The 25769-nt window shown below is 41.0% G+C and overlaps 1 protein-coding gene across 1 annotated transcript in view; it reads left to right on the top strand.

Moving 5' to 3' along the window:
- Positions 1-222: 222 nt before the first annotated feature.
- LOC139693621 (homeobox protein Hox-B3-like) overlaps positions 223-25769 on the top strand; it is a 444276-nt gene continuing 418729 nt past the window's right edge. Inside the window, exons 1-2 of the mRNA XM_071591856.1 lie at positions 223-259; positions 764-1266. Coding sequence (XP_071447957.1) covers positions 223-259; positions 764-1266 — 540 coding nt within the window. The remainder of the gene's footprint in view (positions 260-763; positions 1267-25769) is intronic.

Below are 25769 nucleotides of genomic sequence, written 5' to 3'. Positions count from 1 at the left end.
ATGTTAACAGGAGTCTAAACTTTAAAGGATTTTTAATGTTTCTGAAATCATTCGATTTCATCGTTCATAATGGTGTTTGGCATTCATTTAAGTTAATTTAATTTAGAGATTATGTGGGAGGAGGCACTAATTAGTCACAATTTCGCCCCAATAAAGACGTTTTATTATTATAAAGTTAATAAAATTATCGTACTTTGACAGAATGTGAATAACAATTCCAAGATGATCTGTTATTCAGACTACTTTTCTGCACATAAATGTATCCTTATTTTATCTACCATTTCATTACCTATTGTAAAGTAACAAATATAGAGTTGATAAATTCGTATGAATAATATTTTACTAAGAATCCATATGTTCCATTTCCTACTATTTGAATGCTCTTAGTTTTCCCAAGGCAAAAACCCAGTGCGCGAAATAGATTTCATTAAGGCTCTGACACTATGAATTTCATCCGAACATAACTCTATTATTAGCAGAGAAATGACTCAAGATTTCAATGCCTGTTCAGATTTGGACCCCTTGCTTTTAATTTAATGACCTTTTAATTTGTATTTTTTCCAACTACGTCTTATAGGTTTGATAAAAAAGTATTGGGGAGAGACTGATTAGGCCATCGGAGGCTATTCGAATCCTGAGCAATACGTTTCTCTCTGCCATCGCGTAAAATCGAACCTCATAAAAATCAGGTCAATCGGGAGAATGGAACGAACATCCGTCGTAGCTGTTTGTGACTAACTACCCTTCTTTCCCCCTTCGCCAGATCCCAGTAGCGGAGGGTCGTCACCCGTGAGCCTGACCGCGTCCACGAAGAGCGCCTCGACGCTGACCCCGCCCACCACCGCTGCCGCCGCCGCGGCCTCCACCGCCGCCGTCCCCCCGACCGCCGCGACACAGGCGAACAGCCCGGCGACGACGCCGTCGAAGCCGGCGAAGAGGAAGAAAGAGTCTTCCACGTCGTCCTCCTCGTCCACCAAGTCCGACCCGGGTGGGGGAGGTGGCGGCGGCGGAGGGACGGGCGGATCGGCGGCGTCGGGGACAGGGGCGGCGGCAGCGGCGGCTTCGTCGTCGGCCAGCGGGGCCGGTAGCGGAGAGGGCGACGGTGGCAATTCCTCCGACGGAGACCACAAGAAAAAGAAGAAGGCGCGGACGACTTTCACAGGGCGGCAGATCTTCGAGCTGGAGAGGCAGTTCGAGGTTAAGAAGTACCTTTCGTCGAGCGAGCGGGCGGATATGGCGAAGCTGCTGAACGTCACAGAAACACAGGTGAGCGGAATATCCTTTTGTAATGGTTAATTTTTTTAACCCATAAATTTTCGGTACTTGGGTATTCGGATCATGAGCATTACTCGGCAACTTCCCGTAGGAATATCATCATTGGATTCATACTTGTTTTAGTCACATGTTTTTTGAGGACCGCTCTTAATGCATAAAATAGTTCTGAAAATGTATTTATTTATTTTAAGTCTGCCCTACAGTATGTGACAGGCATTTTATCAAAACCCAAGTCTTGGGCGGAGGAATGGTGGGCACCTTGGAGAGAATCCAACCCAAGGTCCCTGAAGCAGCAGGTGAGGACATTAATCCGCCATCACCAGGGCCGGTTCTGATTCTCAAACAAGATTATAGACTCGTAGAGCTCCAAAGAAATTTCCAACGAGTTACAAGTTTATTTGTTAACTCCTATGTTTATCCGATGTCTCACGCCAACTACCAAGCCGACCTTCGAGGGTTGTGCTGTCACAATCGGCTTTGGACTGGGCCCGGTTCTCTATCGCCATTGCGGTGAATAATCCTAATCCTACTAAAAGCGTCGAGGCAATCCAGTCGTATGGCCCCTCGCTATACGCCCCCGCGGCGGCTTGCGGGGTATTAAGTAGATGTACTTTTGCTTTATACTATTGGGTGGTCCAGAGAATCAATTTTGATGAATTTCATTTCAATCCATCACAAAAGTCATTTTTAAGAAGGTAAGGACTTGGGAAGATGCTTCAGTTCAATCACGTACTGATCTTCTCTTGGCAAATGCCATAATTTTCCCATTATTAGAAGCTTTAGGATTTCTTGAGTCGGAAACGAATCATTAATTGCATAGTTTGTAGCATAGGGAGTCAGTGTTGATATCACACTTCCGATGAACAGATAGATGGGTTGCTGTATCATTGGATGAAGAGCACGTCTCGTGCCTCCCAACTGACTCGTATAGTTTTCGAGCGTAGTGCCTCTTCATTTCTCTTTGCCATCATCTCGAGTGTGGCGTGACTGTTGCGACGAACCAAATCGATATTCGCATTGCGTGCTATGTCCTTAACAGATGCCGTCGTGTGGAAAAGCACGTGGAAGTGGAACATGCCTGCGAACGATGTAAGATGCGGCTTCTGCGAGATTGAGATCTTAAGGTGCACTCCGTAATTACCAACTGCGGATTCTCTTTCAAGGGAAGATAGTTATGAAGTTCCTCGACGTTCAAGATTACTTCGCTTCATTAAAGCCGCATACATTTTCTTTACATGTACTTGCAAGCATACGTACTAATCCTTCACTATGTGCGGATGTGATTCCAACTCGGTTTTTCCGAAGGGATCATTGTGCAAACTGTCGACCATAGTCCGTGAGTTTTGTATGAGTGCGAAGGGGTGGTTGAAATATTCCCTGAATATGAAGTCACCTGAGGATGTGTGTTCTTTTCGATGTAAGCGTTAGGATTTTGTAGTATCAGAAAATAGGTGCTCTTTAATCTTTTACTAATCTCGGAAGAATCGGGGTTGGGAAAATTTCGACGGAAGTCACTCTCAGAGGAGTAATCCAGCTCGGAAGGCGTTTTCAATGAAGGAACAACTGCTATTATCTGAGAGTCAACGGAAACACGCAAGGGAAAGCGGTAGATGAAGTTCGACACTCAGTTGTTCATATTCTGGGAACATTGGAATGGAACAAATCCGAAGAATGATAACTTTCGGAGTCCAGTGGAAAGAAGAAAATCTTGATTATTTAATGCACGGGTCAGTTAAAACTTGAGAAGAGTGAAAAAGGAGGCAGAAAAAAATCATGCAGGAAACTCCGTAGTAAATAATCACCTGAAGATGACATTAAGTGTTTGAAACCCGGGTCGTGAATAAATCTCTATTCAAGTGAAATTTGCATAGTTTGTTTCCTTTCCAAAATAATCACCGGATGAATTGACATATTGAGTAGTTTTTTGATTTATTGTCACTATCATGCGATTCTTACGATAATAAATAATGGATTCTGCCATCTTTCTCGTAGGATTTTCTTGCCGTGAGTGGGGTAAAACATTACTGTTATAGTTAACTACGTAACGTGCTCTCAAATCCAAATCTTATCAATATTTCATCCCTTTCAATTGCCTCCTTAACCTGGCCCAATTAATTTTTATGTTGTCTATTTTCATAATCTGGAGCTTTTACTATGTTCGATTGACACTGTCTGTATTGTCGTCTTTCGAAACGAAACTATTCCTGCAAGAAAGTCAGTATTTGATTTACGTTATCATTATTAAGCTCTGTAACTGCTCTGAAATTGTAATGCAGGGCTGACCAATTTAGCTCATTTGGCTCAGTTGGTATATTTAATGAATTTTACCAACGAAAGAGATTAGACCTTCAATTCTTTCAATTGATTTCGTTGGATATTTCTTTTCATTGAGGGATCTACAGCTGAGAGCGTTCCGACACCTCACAAAACATTGGACGTGATCAATGTCTGTAGCCGTTACTACCCCTCGTGCCCCTTAATGCAGTTTGTTAGTGTGGTTAATTGGCTGTGATCAAGCTGTGAAAATATCCCGACTTGGTAGGAATGAATTGGACCGCAGCATTTCCTCATGGATTTCCAATCGGTTCTTTTTTTCTCCCCCCTTCAATTCACTTGTCGGCACCCGCCATCTCTCACGTCACTGGTTCCAGCCTTCTTGATTCCAAGCCGTAAGGAAATGAATTTATGCCACCATTAAGGCTCATTCGATGAAAGTTTCCGTTTCTTAAAGGAATATAGCGTATGGAGAATGTGCCATTGGAGATAACACGCCGTTACACCACATCGAATCCGCCTTAACTGTTTACGTTGAAGGGGGAAAAAAGGTTTTCTCCGCTGTGCCATGAACCGGTGTCCTGGTTAATGATGAGGTTATTTTACTCCCTCGAAGGGTCTTATTTGTACGATTGTCGAAGGAATATTATTCGCACTAAGACTGCCTCAGTTCTTTGGAAAAAGGGCTTTTCTCTTTGGACAAATGAGTTCGATATGTGGAAAAAAATTTGCTAACGAGTCCATAAAGTTTTAATGTTCATTTAATTCTAATTAAAATGTTCTTTAAATTATGAGTTTCAAACTTCGTCGATGATCATATTATTGAGTGAATGAATTTAAAGAATTTATATTGAAGCGCTATTTTGACTGCATATGTGATTTGTTTTACTATATCTATTTAATATTTCTAATAGTGCTTGTGAAATGTCAAATCACATCACACATGTAAATTCATTTGCTGAACCCACAAAGGAGAAATCAAGTTGATCAATGAGATTTAAGTTTTATTCGATATATTGGTGATATTACTGTCATGAGTGATATTGTGGAAGACCAATTGATGTGATGTGAAATTTTGTTTACGTATGGACAACAGTTTCTTACAATTAAGGAATGCTATGTACTTGTGTGATGTGTAATTAACATCATATGACAGTTAAAATATGTGTATTTGGCTATTTATTTTCATCCGCATGAACACAAGCCTTAAACACCCGCTCCAAAGTGATGTGGAAGTGTCATTGTATGTAATAATATTTTGTCTCTAATCTGTTTTTATAGTGCGTGTGTGTATGTAATTTTCGTTGTAAGGGTTATCTTTGATCAAACTTAATCGTTGCCCCCAGGAAAATCGCCTAATTGCAACGAAAAAAGAAAATAAATAAATAATAAATATTGTCAAAGAAGTGTCAAAAGTGGTACGTATAAGGACAGCAACTATGAAGTGTTAGGGGGAAGTAAAGAGATGTTATATTTTAATATTTTAGTGTTCTCATTTTTTATTATAGTCGCCGTGCGTTACAAGAGGGTAAAACTAATTCACGAAACCCAATCTTTTTGCGGAGAATATTTTGGTAACGATTATGGGGCTATGTCACAAATAAAGGGTTCGAAATCAATGATATGATCCCTTTGGCTAGTAAAACCGGAATAGCGATACTTTTCTCATAATATCTTATGTTTAACCTAGTGTTCAGTCCGAGTCAAACAGGAGCTTTCATGTCAGTGTTTCCAGTAGTTGTATGATTCTTTGCATTCATTCTTGACATTTCCTCGTGAGTCGGGCAGCCTCCAATGTAATTTATTTTATATTTAATTCAGTTTTGTGAATATCATGTTTAAATGAATGTCAACAAAAGTGTTGGTGTAATAATGTTGATTTAATTTATTAAATAGTAATACGAACCAATAGATTTATTAGCTTTATTTATTAGATTTATTGTGTGTGTGAATGCTATATAAAACGCGTGCATGTATTTCACTATCAGTGTAACTTGTTATCTTTACTTATTTGCAACATAATCAAAAATCCTTGTTTCTCATTTTGTTTAAATACCGATTTCCGGTTGAGGCTCAGTTACTCTTCCTTGGGGAACTTCTGGTCTCACTTGTGCAAATTTGGAACTAGGTTCTACCATTATCAAAACCTTATGATGAATGTTAAGATCTGTGTATCCATCCACTAGGCTATCTTTTCGCATGTTCGAAACAAATGAGATTTACAAGTATGAATTAATATAATTTCGGGACAGTTGAAATTTTTTTAAAACTGAAAAAGATCGCATTTACTAATGTGAATATCATGCAACTTCAACCTCGTTCATTATAGTCATTACCCATCTTTTCTGAAGCGGTGCTCGGTGCTATAAATTTTCAATATTTGAGAGATTTCATGTGAACCCTACAATAATGTTGTAATTCAAGATTTTACTGGGCCTTGAAGACAATGCAATCCGTCTTTAATTGCTAGTCTAATGTGACCTCGCCAAAGCATTGATATACTTAATTGTGGTTTCTTTTTATGTTATGTGTTACGAAATGTTCCCTGATGAAACTCCATGAGATTTAATAGGGATATTTTCGGTTTCTCTCTCTGGTTACAATTTTCCTATAATTTAGGTCACTTGATGATTTATTTAGTCAGCAGTGCCAGATCACAAGGCTTAATAAAATTGAATAATCATGCGTAATTAACAGCACATTTTGAGTTATTTACAACCAAAATAATACGCCTAGTCATGAGCTCCACTTGATTCACCCCCTCGCTTTGTTGGTAAAGCCCTTGTACGCCATCGACTTTGACTCCCTGGAGTAATCATGTACTACGTACAGCTCGTCTCATGAGACCACGTGCGAACTGCGGAAAACTTTTTACGGGATCTCATCTAAAGCCTTGATTTCCTCCGTCCCCATAGAACTCGAAGGAGAGGGACGCCCCGCTGCCCGTAAATGCTTCCTGATTCTTATTTCCCATTTACACCCCCGCTCTTTGTAGCATCCATCGCTGCCTCGCTTCACCTCTCCCTTCCTCCCAATTCCCTTCAAGTGTAGCCTTCCCATCCTCCCCCATTCTAATCAAGACTCTTAAGGAGGAATGAGAGAGGGAAGGAGGGTAAAGGGGATATTTCCACCTCTGCATCCTTGAAAAAGCGCCCAACCAATCGCACTATTGTCGGCCGTAGTGTTGAGAATAGTCACTCTCCATTCCTTTTCCCTCTCAACATGTCTCCTCTTTCGTTCGTTCCGTTTCCCTCACTCCGAGGGGCCAGCCGTCGGCATTCACATGCAGGGGGGGGGAGAAAATCCGTTGTATCATCTTCTGTCCCTTCCTTCTCCCCGCCCAACCCCTGCTTCCCTTCCACATCTCCTCGCCGCTCCATCCCTTTTTTCCCTCCCGCCTTCCCTGAGAGCGGAGGAGGAAATGGCTTCTGCCTCAGTTGGGGGATTCTTTTGATGGGTCAGCTCACACCACCACCTCAGCCCCGGCCTCCCACGGCCCCTTCCTCTTCCCCTCCAGCTCCGCCCGGACCCTCCGCCCTGCCTTCCCTCACACAAGCTCCGCACCCACGCTTTCAGTCCAATCCCATCCCCAATCCTTGCCAGTCCCGATCTCCCCCTCTGCCATCAAGAGCGTCGTGCCCTCCCCCCTCCCACACTCACCTATACCTCTCGATCCCTTAGCTGTGTGTGTGTGTGCGTGTGTGCGCGTGTGTGTGTGTGCTTGCAGCCTCATCTGCCTCTCCGCTGCTGCCGCTCAACTTTGACTTCTTCTGTTCGTCCCGGGAGCGGAAGGTAGGAACGGAACATTTGATTGATCTGAGTCGGGTCGCATAGTGGACCTCGGAATTCTTCCATTCTTCTTTTCGTCTTCCTTCTCTCTCTCTCGCACACACAAGAACCCCATCCCCCACACATCTTCCCACCCCACTCGATCCAATTCCCCCGACCCCGCTCTCTTTCCCGTTCCCTTAAACCACCCTCTCCCCCTTACCAACTCTTTCTCTTTTTCCTCTTCCACCTTTTTGCTCCCCTGTGGCCTCGTCGTTGATTCCGCTCCCCTCGCCCCCCCCCCTTTCCTCTTTTCTCTCCTCTTCCCCATTCTCCTTTTTCAACCCCTCATTCTTCCTTATCTCCAGACTACTCTCCAATTCTCTGCATATTTCCCCCATTCTCTCAATGGCGGTGGTTCCCAAAAGGGGTTTGATGGAAGATTTTTCGAGCCGGGGAATTCCAAGTCTCATTATTTTTATTTTGATTGGGTAAGGAAATTCCGTGGTCGTAATTTTGACATTTTTTTTCCTCGTGCATAGCGTACACTCCTTGAGATTTTTGGGTGTTTTCCCATGAGCATCATTGCGGTACAACCGCCTTGTGCATGTGATGTCTTGAGGGCTCTGGCCATATGATGATGGGCCATTGTATTCGATTTAATGGTGTTTCTATGTACGTGATGCATTCATTGATGCCCCTTCTTGAACCTTTATCGTGGACTCGATATTTATGACTTCAAATATTCGGTAAAAGACTCGGAGGAGAATTCCATAAGCAATTCTAATACAAAGTCTTACCATTTCATGAAGCATGAAACTAATAGAAAAAAGTGTGACATAGGTTCTTGGGCATGTTTCATTAAATTATTTAAAAAAACATAACGGTACCTTTTTCTATTGTGTAAGTAAATAATATAAGGTTCAGTGTAATAAAAGTTACTTCCTTTCGTTTTAAAGCGTATTTTGCCATTGTCATTGCCGGCATTTTTTAGCGATAAATACATAAATGCACCCGCCTTATTTGTTTTTACATATTTAGGTCTCACGAATAATACATTCTGGTCCTTTTTATGATGGCTCCGTTGAGAACATTTCAAGATTTTAATCATTCGAAAGAATGTCAAGCAATGCAATTTTCGTAGCATTCATGATGGCTTCCGAGATTTTGCATTCATGGCATCATACAAAGAAATATTTTGGACAATGTTCTTTGCTTTATTTTTGGGCGTCGAACTCAAAATATTTGACGTGGGTAAAAAATGGACGTGGAATGATTCGCGCACACCTGTGAATGCGCGATAAATCTCCAGGGCTGTCCGAGCGGCCAAACGTTTCCGAATCGCCTCAAATCTCTCAAGGCCGACGGGTGTCACCCGATGCCATAAAAGTTCTTAATGTCAACCACCATACTTAATGGCGACGGAATGGTTTTTTTGCAAGGAAACAATGTGTGGTATTTCACGAGTGGATTCCCCTCCTAAAACAATTTGACAGTCGGTGCACCCAGAATTATACACTTTTCACTCGAAGACGTGGATTGACTCCGTCTATATACTACGTAGCTGATTGAATTATTGTTTTTGACCTACAATCATCCCAAATTTATCGGGAAAATTCATGTAGCTCATAGTCTTCTCTCATCTGATGTATATTTTGTGAAAATGGATCACGTTAGTTTCAGTAGCATATGCGATATTTTGAAGAGCTTGAAATGTCCTATTCAGGGAAACCCCCGAAAAGTGAAGAGTCAGGCGTGATGTTGTGGAATCGAGACATAATAAAAACTTCGTTGCAATTTTCCACAGTTAAAACTTTATTTCCGACCATGGTTTCGGGTTACCTGATGATGATACAGTGTATCGAAACCATGGTCGGAAATAAAGTTTTAACTATGGAAAATTGCAACGAATTTTTAATAGGGAAACCCCCTTCTTACTGCTGATCGATATGGCCCGTCTCTGATTTGAATCTTGATTCAGAAGTATATTTGCAATAACCTGATGAATAATATTAGATGAGATCATTAATAGATATTTATTGCTCAGTTCGCCCTTCCAATGGTATTTAAGGTATGAGCGGTAGTCGCGGAAATGTATTGAGTTTCAAAGAGGGAGTGCGAGAAGGGAAAGGCGAAGCCGTCGTTATTCAACCCCATTTTGAAGTTAATGCGGGGTAACATTTAATGCGCACCTAATTTGACGGAGCGTGTGTTTTTCCCTCAAAACTTTCACCACGAAACACGCCATGAAGAGCTGGAATATTGGTGAAAAAATCTCGCCAAGGTTGGAAATTATATCGTCCAACGCGGGAGGGCAACACGCTGCCCTCAACTCCTCCTCCGGCAGAATTAAGTAATTGTCTGTAGAAGGGCAGGAAATGGAAGCCCCTTCGTTAACCCTTTCGGATGACCTCGATTCAATTCATCATCTAAGCCGTCCATTTGCCTGTTATTTGTACTAATGTGAGGGCAGAGGATTTTGCGCGTGGTCGGAGATGGCTGGTGGAGGGACGAGGGAGGGGTATGGGCGGATGTAGTAGGGGGGAGGGCAGGTAGCTGCATGCGTGAATTTGGAAGAGTGGTGGGAGGTATCGCGGTGAGTCAGGCATTATTGCACCAAAATTGGTGCCGTCAGCGCTCCTTTCTCCTGCTCCGATCCCCACCCCTCAATCACCCCAACCACCGCTCCCCACATCCGAACCTTTGGTCTTTCCGTCCTCGCTCCTGCCTCCCTCACGGTCATCATTGCCTCCATTTCCTTCCATCCCCATCTCCCCTTTTTCCCTATTCTCTCTCTCTCTCTCCCCTCGCTCGCCTGGTTCGCCGCCTCCACTTAAGCTTTCGCCATTAGTCATTTTCCGGCGCTCCTATCCCTTTCGGTTCGCATTCCGTGGATTCCCATCCTCCTTCTTCCCTCACCCCACACTCGTTCCTTCCGACTCCCGTCCCACGCGCTCCCTCCTCTTCGTCCCCACTTCCTTGGCTTTTGTTCACTCTTTCCTCATTCTCTCCCTCTCTTTCTCTCTCTCACGTCTTCCACTGGCAGAAATGCCCCTCGTTCCTCCCTCGACGCACCGCATTGACTTTATATCACCTTGGTTCTCTCCCGTCCGTTTCCCTCGACCGTTTTCAGTTTCAGTTTTCACGAATGATTTCCTCAACCCATTCCATGTGTCGTCCCCTGGTTCAGCTGCACTCGTATCTGTTGATTGCTGCGACATTGGGGGTTGTTCTTTGTCACAAGAGGGGGTGACCTCGCGTTCCCTAAATGAGATGAGTGAGTTTGTTTGTTCATAAAGTGTTCAATAAGCTTTAATGAGTCATTTAATGGTTCTTATTGTCTAGAAGTACTCCCTATTCGGCAGTGTACCTCCCTGTCATCGTCATACGTATTTTTCATTCTAAATAAATCGATGGTAATAGCATATGTATATACTGTCGCACCCGGGGACAAAATGGCTTATCAACTGGAAATACCAGTTAATTTCTAATTGGCAATAACCCTATTTAAATGGATAAAATATTATTTAATGTTATATCTCATTTTTTTCTTGTTTTGTTGACAGCTGTTGTGGCAAATTCGCAGGTAATGGTGCGTAGCGCGCGCATTAATTAAAGTTTGCGTTCGATGAAGGCATTGGTCACAACGTTTTTCCGACCATGGTGCCAGTTGGCTTGAATATTCTTCCGAAGATCATGCAGGACTCAGTGTATTTTCGATGTGTACCATTTGTGTACATAGAACTACAAACCATATTTTTTTACCATGGGACTTATTATTCCTAATTCGTTGTATTTTTTAAAAACTCATTATGTAAATGTCACAGTCGCTCTGAGTTTTGCCGGTAATCCAAAATTTCCGGCAGAAGATAATAAAATTGGTTTATTGTTCATGGTCTGACGTTCCAAACTTTCTAATCTGAATACAGGGATAGAGCATTCACACGAAGCGACAAAGCGATGCATAATTTTCCTTCAATAATGTCTCCACTTTTTCACGTTTGGATCACTCATCAGCCTACAGTCAGTGCCGATAGAATAAGTCGCTTGATGCAGTATTAATATGTTAATTTTATTATGAGTGTGAAAAGAAGAGTTCTGTTCGCTTTCTTTTCCATTATTTGTTCATACCGTAAGAAAAGAGACGACCATCTTAGATGTGTAACGTTACTTCTGCATTGTGTCACTTCCCACAGCATGTACGTCTTTCACGGTTTAAATAGGAAGTCACGAGATAGATTTCCCGTAGCCATATCAGATTATGTACAATCTGTAACGTTATTTTTAGCCAACTTGGTCTTTTTCATCGAGATATTAAATTTGGTGTGAATAAACTAGAGGACGTGGAACAGTTTACATATCCTGGAAGTGTTTTGAACCAAGATGGTCCAAGTAATTGGAAAGTAGGATTGCTTTAGGCAATAAAGAATAAGATTTCACATGAAGTCGGGAGAAGTGGGTGACAGGGACGTTGAGTAAGGAAATTAAGAATTGGAGCGGGGTTTTATCCATTACGGCAGTTTGGTTTTGGAAGCAAGGTAATAGGCGTAGATTGTGGAGGCTTTTAAGGTGCGAATGTGGAGATGGATGGTAAAGGTTGAAAGGACGAATTGGAACACATACGAACAAGTTTTCAGGCCTAGTGGTGGGGGAGAGAGGGTTGTCAGGTGAAATCTGAAGGAAGCAGGAAAGGTGAATGGAGAAAATTTTGATGGGTAATGTGATGGTGGGGAGCGATTTTGGGGGAGAATAGACATGTTGGGAAAAGAAGAGTCACGTTGAACTGAATGAAGGTAATTAGATTGTTAGCGAAATTGAAAAGGGATGTATTGTAATGTAGAGTCTCGCTTTGTTTCTTTTTAGGCGACACTTAGAAATGTAGCATTTTTCAGCCTACGTCCATCCAAAACCTACCTTATGCGGTGGAATTAATAAAATACGTAATAAGCGTAATAAAGAAAAAATAGTAACAATTTTCCACTGGATAATAATTCGAATGGTTTCAAGCGTACCTTTGTGGTATTGTTCCATGTTGAATAAAGATAAAACAAAACTTTCTAACTACACATGAAAAATAAGCTGTAGGTTTCTAGGACCTAGGTTTCACTGCAGAGCCGCATCTTTAGGCCTGATGGTGGTTCTTTTCGATCAAATTAGGAAGATTGTAACCATTTTTCTTGGCTCCTACCGTAATAAATAATTCCTAAGGATTTCGGGTGGAAAGATTTTCAATTTTCGCTCCAACACATACCATATGTGCATGTCTGCTATTCACGAATTTCGCGGGGTGCCATCTCGGGAACGCGTCCTCTCGTGTGTCTGAGCGACTGGACTGGACGATGGAAAGGGAAGACGTATCGTCGACAAGATGCATTACCTTATGACGTATTTTTGGGTTTCGAATGCTGTGATTTTTGCAGTTTTTTTCTAATCTGTGATGAATTGTATGCCTCCATTAAATTTATGTTGCTACGTGGTCGGATCTGATACCCTTTTAAATTTCTTCCATACTCCTCATGTACCGTAAAAATGACAAAAATAATGCATCAAGTTTTGAAAACCTTCTCTTTCCCACAATTTCTTTTTTCCTACCGCGGAGAGCACGTAGCGTGCGTCTTTCTTCCCATGTATCTGCCGTCATATCTTGCCATTATACGTCTTTGCGAAGACAGATCTATGGCTTGCCACTTTCCGCATGGAATAGCTTGGGAAGGAAAGTGTTGCATAGACGAGCTTTCCCTCTTTTACAAGTTGCCGAAAGATTATCCTTGAGAAATCCTGGTGGTTACCGTTTTTTTGCCCGAAGGATTTTATCTTCAGCATTCAAGCAAGATCGATTGCTACTGGATTCATTATAGTGAGACTTGTAATATTACCTGTCCATTGGGTTTGCAGGGTTACCATTCGTTCTAAGCTATGACCTCACGTTTCGATTCTTTTATTGTCCTTCAGAAGGAGCTTTCTTCCAAATTTCTTACGATGCACATGTCTCCGTAGATGTAGCGCATTTTCTCTCTGCCCAGTGAGTGGACGTTTTTTTAATACAGTCGGCTTAATGACATATGCTGTGATTTGATTTGGTGGTTTGTTTTTATTAACTGTCCATACCGGGAACTAGTCTTTGAGTTCTAACATCCACGTAAGAGATGTCGATGAAAATTTTGAAGTGGAATTTGATAGTGTTATTCTCCTCCCATATTTACTCTTTCTCCACTTCATAATTAATTACCTACTTCTGTTTTAACTGGGAAATAATTCGTGCACTCTATGCTACCGAGCAGCAACGAAGTACATTAAGATAGCAATAGTTTAAAAGGACTTTGTTTATATAGCATTGCAGCTTGTACTGAATTTCATGATTTTAATTTACGACGTCTCTTCAGTAATAAGACGAGTAAGACTGGTTTTCTTTCATCCTATAACCTGAGAATTACCCTGTGTTGGTATCTCTTGTTATCAAAAATCTCCCCCTGAGGTAAGGCAAATCAATTGTTTAGTATAAATGTATAAAATAATATTAATAGGTTCTTTATCGTCCCCACAGGTCTGGATATCGAATATTGATAAATAGATGTGTGAACATTAGGTTTAAATAAAAATAACGAATGGAGCGCGTGGGTACACTTCTGAAATTCAATTTATATTTGTCCGTCATATATTTTCGGATCAAGAATATAATGTAAAGGAAGTGAATCTATTTTGTGGGAGACATTTTCTTGGGGAATAGTGCGTCATAGAAAAATGTTGGGTGCCCTATTCCATAGCAATTCTTTATAATATTAATATCATCCTTTTCTATTGATACTTTCCCCACCTGTCGTACGTGACTTGCAGGATATATGTGTTGGCGTGAAGCAGAAAATCACACTACAAGTATAACAAGTATCATGCGAGACACAGAAAATGCTGAACTTCATCTTTTCAGTGACCACTTAGCATTCGAAAATTGCTCACTTAGCGTCACGTCTTAAAAAAAACTTCTGAAAAATATGGTGACGGCCTTTTTCGTGGGTCTTAGAAAGTGGAATCGTTGTGAAGCTAAGAGGCTCCCAACGAGTGGTTCATCACCCCGGGGTTCTCCGCTCCAATAAATTTTCATTTATTTCTCGGAATGGAAGACAGTCATCGTTTTCTACCTGTTCCCAAAATAATAAATACCACAAGCCAACCATTTGCAGTACACATTCCGAGTCAAAGAACCTGAGTTTAGTTAGTGGAAGAGATGACATTTGGCATGTGGTGAGGGGAATGCGCTGGGAAATAAAAGTTAAGAATCACTGTTGTATGGGGTCGCGGCGGTGGGATTAAGTTGCGACACTTGGGAAGCGTGGTGTGCGAAAGTTGGCGATTCAAAGGCAGTCTCTCGCGTCGGTGTTACCTGGGAGTAGGTGAAACGGGAACCCGTTAAAGTGGCGAGAGGACAGCGAGAGTGGGTGTAGGCGATGGAAGAAGAAGAGAATGAATACGAGGGAGGGAGATAATGAGGGAGCGTGGAAGTTCCTTGGTAAACTCTCTCCCTACTCACCATCTCCATTCTCGCCTTCCTGGACGTCACACGAGAACAGAAGAAAAAGGATTCGGAGAGGGCTGCAGGTCGATGTCGGAGGGGCTTGTTTGAGAAGCATAGGGTGTGCGGGGCGTCCCCATTGTACTGCCACCTCCCCTAAAGGTTTTCCGTCTTCCCTTTTACCCAACTAATCCCATCTTACCGTGATTTTAACGAGTCCAGAGAGAGAGAGTCTTTTGGGGTTTTGAAAGAGTCTTCAAGTCTTCCTTCGTCCTCTGTCATTTATGTTGGTTACACGCAATGTACTCGGATATAGCTTTCCGTAAAAATGATTAAATGCAAAATATCTTAACTGTTTTTTGGCTTAACGAGAAATGTGTGCGAACTCTCATTAACATTTTCAGGGTTGCTATTTTATTATTACGTTGCGAAACTTTAAAATTAGTGATAAGATTAAATCCATTTAGTGGCATTATTAAGATTTTTGCTCTGGCGTGCATTCAGTTTTATCATCCTGTGAAATTTGGTTGTATATATTTCGCAAATGATGAATTCACTTTTAATATGCTAGTTGTATGCCTGTTATAATCTCCTAAATTATTTCCTCCGATTTATCAACCTGTTTGTGCAAATTTAGAAAATTTTAAGCTTTAATCGATATTATTTAAATTCATTGCGATTTTGGTCTTAATCGTAATTTTTTCAAAATACGAATTTGTTTCGATTGTGGTGAGATGCTCTGTATTCTTCCGAGTAATGCTTTCAGGCGGGTAATAGCATTCGATGCCATCCTTTGTGGAGAAAGTTTAATCTTAGTCTCTTTATAAACATCTTCTGCTTTATCTTTGAAAATTCATGTTCTATCTCTACACCCCGACGTTTTCGAGTGCCTTTGCTTTCTATCAAGGTAAATTATGTTTTCCATTTCCTCCCCCTACCAGGACCAAACCTCCTTATTTTTTTTCTCTTCTTAGCTTAGCCAACTTGTTTTATGAAATCTCTTCTTTCTTCATTTACAATCACACGCGTATTTTGATTCGATAGCCCTTGCGAGAGTGTCAACCTCTTATAATTGAGCTCGTCTTAATCCCCCTTCACCTTATAAATAAAGTGGAGGTATCTTCATTTTTGCGTCCCTTGCGTCCCCTGTTCTTTATTGTTATATTTTCCTTAAAGGATTTCCTCTTAGAGAATTTCCTTTTTGTCGTCTTTATCACTTCCTATAATTTTATAAAAATTGTTTTCTCGGGTTACTTTATTATCCGTAGCCGCGTGAAATTTGCTGGAGGAAAACACATATTAGGCAAAAATCATTATTTAAGATAAAATCAAATCATTAATCTACGGATGTGGTGTAGATTAAAGTTAATCGTCTCCTTGAGTTATACTGATATATATCAGCATCTAAGCGCTTCACCCTCGTTCATGATTGTCTGTAGTTATTCTTAGAATATAAGTAATTTATAGAGTAGTTGATGTTACTTGCTAGCCGTTACCATCCGACTGTATTGATCATCAATGCCACATATTAAGCACCACCTTCATAATAAATAAATATAAAAATATAATTTAAGTATTCGAATTGATTAGGTATTTTCAATATTGGCGTCACTCAATTTTTATTCAAATTTCCAGTCGGATTATTAAGTGAATTTCCGTCGATTTAGAACACAGAAAATACTTACTTCGTCTTTCTAGAAAGGAATTGACTCATTTCCATGCATCTCGGGTAACAACTGTATATTAGTTTACTTATAATAAAAGCGTAAGATAGAGTAAAGTTCAAATTAGCTTTTATATACATCTCATCGCGAAACTAATAATTGGAAATACAGTCGAAAGGCCCTGATGAATTTGATGGTATTATATCCTTCAGTATGTCCCAAATAGTCTTTGTTTGTTGGAGAATACGACGGACTTCTGGGAATTGTTTCTTCCGGCAGAGATCGGTGGGTTGTTTGAGAGTATATCAGAGTGTATGGAGCGGAGATGAGGTGAGAGGAGAAACTCGATTTCGACACTAGACTATCCATGAATTAAGGACGTCAGTGAATTTGTCTTGTCTATATATCCTCAAGGATATATCGAACAGACGAAGTGGGACCCTCCTCACGTACCTAATGATCGGAATGTCCCTGGAAAACACGCCTCCGCTGGATTATGAGTTTAGACAATTGGCGTGGGAAGCGAGTCACCGAGCTAGTCTCTAACCAATCGGCTGCCGGTCCGCTTGTTTGATGTGTTAGGGCAAATATGAGAAAAATGAAGAAATTTAGCTGGGATTCGCCTTGCATACGGAATCTGTGTATTTATTTTCTTTTTATTCATATCTCTGTTTTAAAAACTTAACTCAAGTGAATGAGAAGCCTTTTAAAATGAAATTAACCCCTCTTGTAATCTCTTTTACCATGTGTGCTATAGTCTTTTAGCGAGAAAGAATGAAATCGTAAGGAGAAAATGATATTCAATGTATTTTCTTCTACCTTATGCCTTGCGGAGATTTATCACGATTGTATCATGAAGTGATTTAGTTCTATAATGGTCAATGTTTGCCCAGGCCATCCACGTTTCCTTCTTTCTGGCGGTGACTATTCTAAGACAGCGCTCGGTCATATTTCCTCGTCTAAATTTCGAACATGACCATTCATTGGAGAACTCGTCTCTGTATTCTTCATGCCGCGAATCCTTTCATGTCCATTACTTGCCTAACATCTTCATTATTTTTTTTTCTAACTCGGATATCCTGGTTCAGTATTTTCTCCATTTCCACACCTAGTATTATACTATTCAGGAGTTGACTGAAAGTCCAACTCTTTGTCACAAAAAGTCGGTGTCCTCTATTTTATTGTTTGCAGGATTATCTAATTTATTTCCTAAATCCTAACTCTGCTGAGTGGAACCACATATACAATTTTCATTGGTCATCGAACCTAAATTACTCTATATTCTACATCATATTTACATCTTGCATATTTCTGAATAATGGCAGCTAAGTAATTAAAACTGTTTTACAGCCTTGATAGCAGTTTAATATCTTTTCCGTTTCATATTTCTACCGGATATTCTGTTTTCTTAATGTTTAGTCTAAGTCATTGTTAGTCCTTGAAAGGCATCTCAGTGTTAAAATGTAGTCACAAATGAAAAGTCATGAAAGGGAAGGTTTTGGATGTTTCAGAAGTACGACCACCGTCTAAATCGAAAAATTTCCTCTTCCGCCAATGAAGGTGATTGTGCCAGTGGACTAAAGAAAAAACTCTTATGAATAAAAGCGTATAAACGTTGGAGAGCTGCGATACTTAGTATAATAAAACGCGACTCTTTTTTACGCGTAGAGGACACATTTAAAAGGATTGCGACTTAAGTATTTACAATTATCAGGGGTCATGCCACTTTCGTCAGTTGGAGAGACTTCTGACCACCGAGTGGTTTAAATACTTGCAAGGTGAGAAACCTCTTCGACGAGTCGTCAGTGTTTAAATCATTTCGTAATAAAATATGTGTGTATGCATCTGAAATTCATATTTATGTATGAATGAATATTTACGAAAAAAAGGCTGATGTCCGAATACCCACTGCCGCTCGCCCTTGAGGCATTTTGTGGAGGTATTTTATCGATGTAGGCACATTTATACAGTGATTAATCAAAATTATTATTATTATAAATAATTTAATTTTCAGACCGAAATATTTTTCGTACGGTGTTTGATTTCGAATCAGGATCCATTCCACCTGTCGCCTCGAAATACTTCTTGTATGATATTACTTTAAGATACGGATATAAGATAAGGTATTACTTTAAGTGAATTAAATGGATGCACACTGCTCATTGTACCGTGCTTAACTTTATTCGAACGATTTTTTGTGGGAATTTCGTGTTCACACACAACAGAGGATTTCATTGAGCAGAACGTAAGAATTATTTAGGGGGTTCAATTGATTCCTCCCGTCCCCAGAGGAGCAGTATAAACTTCCTGTACTGGTATAAGTGGATCCACAGGTTTCGTTTTTATGCTGCGGTGGGAACATTTAATTCAGTTTTCATTAAAAAGGGATAACAATGCGCTCGTTCGTTAGAAAAATGTTTTCAGTATTTTCAGTAAAAAGGGGAGATGATTTGTGACTTGTGAAATGTCACTCTCAATTACTCGTTTTGTAGGCAGTCAACGTACTCATTCCTTTAGGTTTCAACTCCTTTGGATAAAACAGGTGAATTAGTAGTTAGTACCAGTACATTATTTAAGTTGCGTTCATTTGACCCTGCGGGTTTGTCCATTACTTATTTCTCAATTACTTATAACGTAATAAGCATGCAAATTATGGCTGGCCATATGATTGTAATAAAACCTCGTGGGATGGATTTAGGTTAATGATATTGTAATTTCCCGCAAAGTATTTTGAACATTCTCACTCAAAATTAATTATAATCGATTGGAAGATTGAAACAGACCTTTATTTTTCTGAAAGATGCAATAGAAGTTGGATTATCTTCCATTCTAGTCAACTGTGTGTTATTATTTGTTAAATGAGTACAAAAAATTGGTTCTCAGTTGCGCGGCAGAAAATATTCTCCCAATTTTCTCGAAATCTTTTATTAGTTTTCATTTCATTGTTCGTTAAATTTCGTCCTTAATATTTAGCTCAAAAAGACCAAAAACTAATATTTTTAATGTATTTGGAATTCCGTAAAATAACTCTTTTAGTCAAACAGAGTATTTATCAATTTGCTGATGACATTCCTCCTGTTAGTACCTTTCGCCATATCATATCCTAAAGCGCATACATTGAGTACATATATATTTTTGCCGTTTTCTGATAATTATTTCTTGTCTTCTAGTCACACCGTAGCACTTTATTTACGTGCTTCGGTGGCACGAGGAGTCAAAACTCATTCCTCCACCGGACAATCTAAATGAAATGTAATGAATGGATTCGCCAATAATCTGCTATCATCCAATTTTTCCTTTCAGTCGAATGTTACAGGGATACAGTTATCTTTCAAACTCCTCTTCTTGTTTATTATCCGCATTCCTTAAATAATCCATGGACCCCCACACGGGATTCAAACTTGGATGGAAATTTCTCAACACCGAATCGATAATGAAAATTACTCACGATAATAATACGAGGGTGAGGTGAAAAGTTCTCGGCCTGCCAATGAAATACAGCGATTTTCAGTTATATTTTCCCACATAATCTCCCTCGACTTCAACACACTTGGGCCAGAGTTTTGCCAACTTCAGTATTTCTTCCCGGATGTGAGAAGCTGGAAGACTGTGAAAATATCCATCTATGGCCCATCTCAACTTCTTCATTGGACGCGAAGCGCTTCCCAGAAACAAATTTCTTCGAGTTTAGGAACAGATTGAAAAGTCTGAAGGAGCTAAATCAGGAGAATGAGGGGTACCCTCGTATATTTATCCGTATCCCTATTGTTTGATGTTCATCATGCGCGACTATTTGTTTCTTCCATTCAATCGTTTTGAAAGTGCGTTGGTGAGGGAATCAATGAAACTGTTAATTTGAATTTCAATAAATTTATTTTTTATAATGCAGCCAAAATCTTATCTCTGTGTTTTTTTTACTTTCCCTAGTGTTGTTGCACGTCGCAAACACTCAACACTACACGCCAAATGTCCTTGTCAACGTCGCTATCCTGTCCTGATTGGAACGAGAGTTAATTGACTAGCGAGCTACCCTTTAAGCTTGTCTTTAAGGTTTTCGGAATGATGATTCTCCGTCTATTCTCCTTTCTTACCAGGGGCGATCAACATGGTGTGCTCAGGTTTTTTTTAATAACCAAAATTGCTTTATAGATTTACCACAACTTTTCCATCCATCAAGTTATATTTTTTCTCGACCTGTCAGATATCTAAATGGATATTTTATGCTCCTGAGTTCCATTCCATAGCATCGTCCCATCACAACCCTTCAGGAGAAGACGGACGAGAAGTCGCAGGTCTTGATAGTTCAGCAGTCTGCTGCCCGCTACCCCGAGAAAGATTTTCCATTCTCTTTCGGCAGTTAAGCAAAGGATTCCGCCATCTCGGACCCTCCCGTTATCCTTGACCCCTTGATTCCCTCTCTCCCTCTCTTGCTCACCTATCGTCCCGCCCTATTGCGCTCAAAGGTCTAGCCGCCCACCCTCCAGTTGCCGTCCGTGCACATCCATGTATCCATATATCAGAGAACGTATTCTTTCTCTCAGTGTTCCCTCGCTTCCTAACCCAAAGCCCCCATGCCAGAATCCGGGCCAACCACTCTCCCCTTCTTTTCCCCACTTACCCAACCCTTTCCGCTTATCTCTATTCTGCCTGTCTCTCCACCCAGCTCACTCCTTATACTTCCCACCCGACCTCTCTCTTCCCTCGCCCAGCCATCTCGTCCTCCTCTCGTCTCTTGCCTCTCTTGGGCTCACACACACACACCACCCTGCTCCCCCCTCCCCCTTCCCCGCGCCCCGTCAGCTCCTCCCACCCCCTCAAGTTTCGTCCTGAAAGCAAGCTCTGTTCCACAGATTTGGAGCCATTAGCGTCGGCGCTCCTTTGTTACCTCTCCCTTGCCTCCTCCCCTTACCCGCCCACCCTCATCTGGACCTCCCTCCTCACCCCCGCACACTCGAAACAAACTCCTCCCCTGTCCCACCGCTCTCTCTCTCTTCTCTTCGTTCCGTCTCCCACCCCAATCCCCAACATCCTCCCTTCTATTCTTTTCTTCGTCTCCGACCCTTCCGCAGTAGTCCCCTCCCTCACCCACGGTCCGTGAGTCAAGCCCATTTTAAGTCCAAGGGGGGCCCGTTGCTTCACTCGATGTGGCAATTTTGTGAAGGTTCATCGTGTTCGCACCCGAAAGAAATTCAAACATGTTCATTAGGCGAGAAGAATAATGAAGGCTGTAGTATTTAATGCCCATTCGCAGTTTCGCCGTGATAAGTTCATTTTCGTTGCTACATTTCGGGTCACGCCGGCTACCGACATCACTTTTCATCCCTCTGCGGGGTCAGATTCTCATCGATGTGGTTTCATAACTCATCAAACTTTGCTCAAAGGGAATCAGTCTAGTTAGGATGAAAATTCACCCGAAGGGGAATGTTTATACCTGTATGTAAGCCAATATGCGCTCACTGATGGCTCGATAAAGCATACATGTATTTCATGAGCTTTAAATTTTCGTGGCAATAATTCATTGAATTTATTTTGTTTTTCTTAAATAATTTTTGTATTTGAATTTCATTTTCTAGTGGAAAATAAGCAGGTTCTTTTCAGGAAGGATTCGAGATGAAATAAATCCTCTTATTATTCTGGTTTAAAGTTTTTTCTGGATAGTAATCATGTAATTGTCCGGGAGAGAAAGGTGAATGCCTTCAACATTGATTTGATTATCAGTGTTTGCTATCTTTATCTGTGTCGTTCCGTCAATTATTGTCTCGATTGCTTCTGGGTACTCAATTTCAGCTGAAACTCACCTTATTAACCCTCCTTTCCTCTTTTCTTAGGAAATCGTTCTCTCTACTTCCCCATCGTCTTCATTTCACCCTGCTAGTCCCAACCAAAACATTTTTTGTCCTTTTTTCATTTCCCTATCGATTGAATAATTTCTCTTTCGTGGGCGCATTTTTTTATATAACCTTCCGCCTTTTCTTCTCTTTTACATTTTTTTCTTCGACCTTAATTTTCTCCCTCTATTCCTTTCCACTGCTTCCACCCAAAACCATTTCCCATCCACCGAAAATCGTGGAAATCCATTGTTTTCCAATTTTTTTTTCAAACGGGCTGAAAAGAAATTCTCCCTTTCCCACTTAAATATCATCGTCTCTTCCTGTGCTCTGAATGCGGCAGGGATGGAGGGAATTTAATTCCCTCCTCTCTTAGAGGGGGAAGCTCATTGAAAGACTTGAAGGCCTTGAATTTTTTTCAATTTGATATTTAGGAATACTGTTCGCTTCTGATGAGAGAGCTACCTTGAAACAAATTAACGAGGCTTGATTATTGCGTATCCGATTGCACGTCGCTTCTTTTTGAATCGCCGTGTATTTGTATTCCCGCGTCGTTAGCTGCCATATTCATCAAAAAGAAGTACATCGAGCCTTTTGTTATGCTTAAGTCAATTCTTTCGAATCGTGTAATTGCCTTTCGTTATTCAAGGAACTTACCCTTTTAAATTGATCGTTTTTTTGGAGAGATAACTACAACGTTTCCAGAGAATGCTTGACCGATTTAAAAGGATAAAAGGGGATGTAACCCAATACCAGAAAATAAGGTCCAGGGGTGATGTTTTAATCTTGTATTTAATTCCAAATTATGCGTGCTAAAAAGTGTGCAGAACTATGGAATACGTAATTGTAATATGCAGTGTGTGGTTTCGGGATATTTTTCGTCGTGTTAGTTAGGGGCTGTTGGAGAATAATAATTCTGATTAGGGAATCATGTACATACATATTCGGTTATCATTCTACAACGCAGCATTAATTCTGCTGAAGTTATTTATAGTTTTCATTGAACGTAATTTAAGATCCGAGGCTGGCGTAAAACTCTTGACACAGCGCTGGCATATGTAGGTTCTGTAACAGAAAGAAAAATAAGAAAGCTAATAATATCGGATAGGAGTATAATGCTCAAATATTAAAAAAAAAAATTCAGGCACTATCACCGCCGGGCGCGAGATACGCATAAATGCATTCGTCTATTCAAATAGACCCTCGCTGTTAATGATATTTATTTGCTGGACGTTGAGTCAGTGGCTATTACGCCTTGATGAATTCTCGTTTGTACTCGTGATAAAAACGGACCATTTATGTCAGCGTTCAGGAATGGCAGCTTCTTCTTGCTATCGCACTGATTGTTTACCCTGTTAGGTCATCTTCCGAGTACACCAATCCAAAATAAATGTTGCTGGGTTTCAATTCAAACTCACCGATTACCGCATGTTTCCCGCGCAAGTGTGCCCAAACTGAGCAGGATCCGAGGGACAGACGACTCTCTCCGTATTATATTCCTCTTTAACTGCTGCAGATCGATCGATTGGACGAGCCAAACGATTTAAGGTTTAGGAGCATTGAAAGGATGATGGAAGGAGAAGGAATTTTAAGGGTTAATTTTTTTCTGAAAAGAGCCTTGGGAGGGCGATCCCATCTCCTCCATTCCCCGCCCCCTTCATCCCTCCTCTCCTGCCCCGAGTGAGCGGGGAAAGAGAAAGGGGAGGAGAGCAGCGCCATTAAAAAACTGCGCCCTACCCACGGTGCCCCATTAAGTGGCCCCTAAGGGTCTCCCCCGCTTCCGTCTCTCTCTCATCCCTCCCCCCCTCTGTTTTCTACCGCCCCATCTCATCGCTCCGTCCTCCCTTCCCTTAACCTCCATTCCCTCAGCACGCTCCCCTCGTTAAGATCTTCGCGGGCGTGGGAGGAGGGAGGTCGGGAGAGGGGCTCCAGACCAGAAAGCCATGAGCCCCAGTGATCATCATCCTTGCCTTCCTCCGCGTCACTCCCCATTCCGTCTATCTCGTTCGCCCCTCTCTTTTCGACCGTCCCTCCCATTACTTCCACACATTGTAACTCTTTCTCTCTCACTCTCTCGCTCTCCTTCCCTTCCTCAACAACCAGCCGTCTTTCACCGCCGCCATCACATTAGTAGGTCCTCCGCGCCACTTTCTCACCCATTCCCCGTCACAGCATTTTTTTTGAGCGTGCAAATATCTGAGGAGATGGTCGAGGAAGATGTGGGGGTGGGGCGTGATCATTCGCGAAGGTTATGCGTCAGTATCGCCGACTGTATCTTTCCCTCATTATGTTGCATCCCTCCCATCCCTCGTGCACCCCCCTCATCTTTTCCCCATGTGAACTTACTTTCTCCTCTCTCGTTTTCACACTGATCTTGGATCAGAAATATTTAAATTATTCCTGCTTCTGGTTTTGACCTCTTTCTGCCGCCGTGGTGATGTTACATACACGGTGTGTTCCGAAAGTAATGAAATTATTTTTAAATGATATTCATTGTACAGTTTTGCACAAACAATTAAAATTATTCAAAGTACTGTCCTCTGGCCTCTACACATTTTTCCAGCGACTCTTCCATGACCGGTACGCGCCCTGGAAGGCGTCTGAATTGCTGTTGCTATCCTCCTTATTTCTTTGTGTCTAACCTTGGGCGTGGTTATTGTGAGGATCTGCAGTACCACCGCGAGCCGTTCCGACAAGAACCCTTTTTTCGATCTCTTTTTCGAAGTTGAGCGAAATTGATATCGCGTTCTTTGCGAAATTACCGTCGTATAGTTATGAAGTCAAGGAAATCGGAACGGTTTGGCAACAATTCATACCAAATTAACTCCTCCACTTTAAATGTTTATTTTTTAATTATTATTGTCAGATGACTAAAACGCCCCCAATTTGTCACTTTTTTGCCTCTTCCGTAAATATTAATTCGCGTTTCCAAGGGATGCATTTTCGTGAGTAAGAATGTTATGCATACATCTAGATTAAATAGCACCCTTTTCGTAAGAGGTAGATTAACCACAATTCTCATCTAGAAATGGAGTTTGTAGTGAAATTAATTAGTTAATACTGAATTCCAGTTGTAATTCGTATATTATTATAATTTGATAATTTTAATATGAAGGAACTGTAAGTACTACTGATAAGCTCCGCATGCATATCACAGAGATCGGAAAAAATTGTTCATTAAAAATTTCCTAACATTCCTTTAATTTGTAATGAACCTTTACAGTGTGGCTTTAGTAGAGTTCAGCCTATTCTCCTCCAAAAGAACTTGATATAACCTCTTTCCATATGCCCAAAGAAGTTGAATTTCAGTGGCAATAAAGCACGAAAGTATGCACTAAAAGGTTGTCATGAATTTTTCAGGAAGATTCACTTGATGGGAACCTATTTTTTCACGACTGTAATTAATATTTATTATGTCATTTTCTTTTGTATTTCACACCTCAGATTATTTTT

The sequence above is a fragment of the Hetaerina americana genome, unplaced genomic scaffold (assembly GCF_022747635.1).
Source record: "Hetaerina americana unplaced genomic scaffold, ioHetAmer1.1.p SCAF_5, whole genome shotgun sequence".
NCBI classification, from domain to species: domain Eukaryota; kingdom Metazoa; phylum Arthropoda; class Insecta; order Odonata; family Calopterygidae; genus Hetaerina; species Hetaerina americana.
The sequence above is the reverse complement of the archived record's forward strand: the minus strand, read 5'-3'. Positions and strand labels throughout refer to the sequence as shown.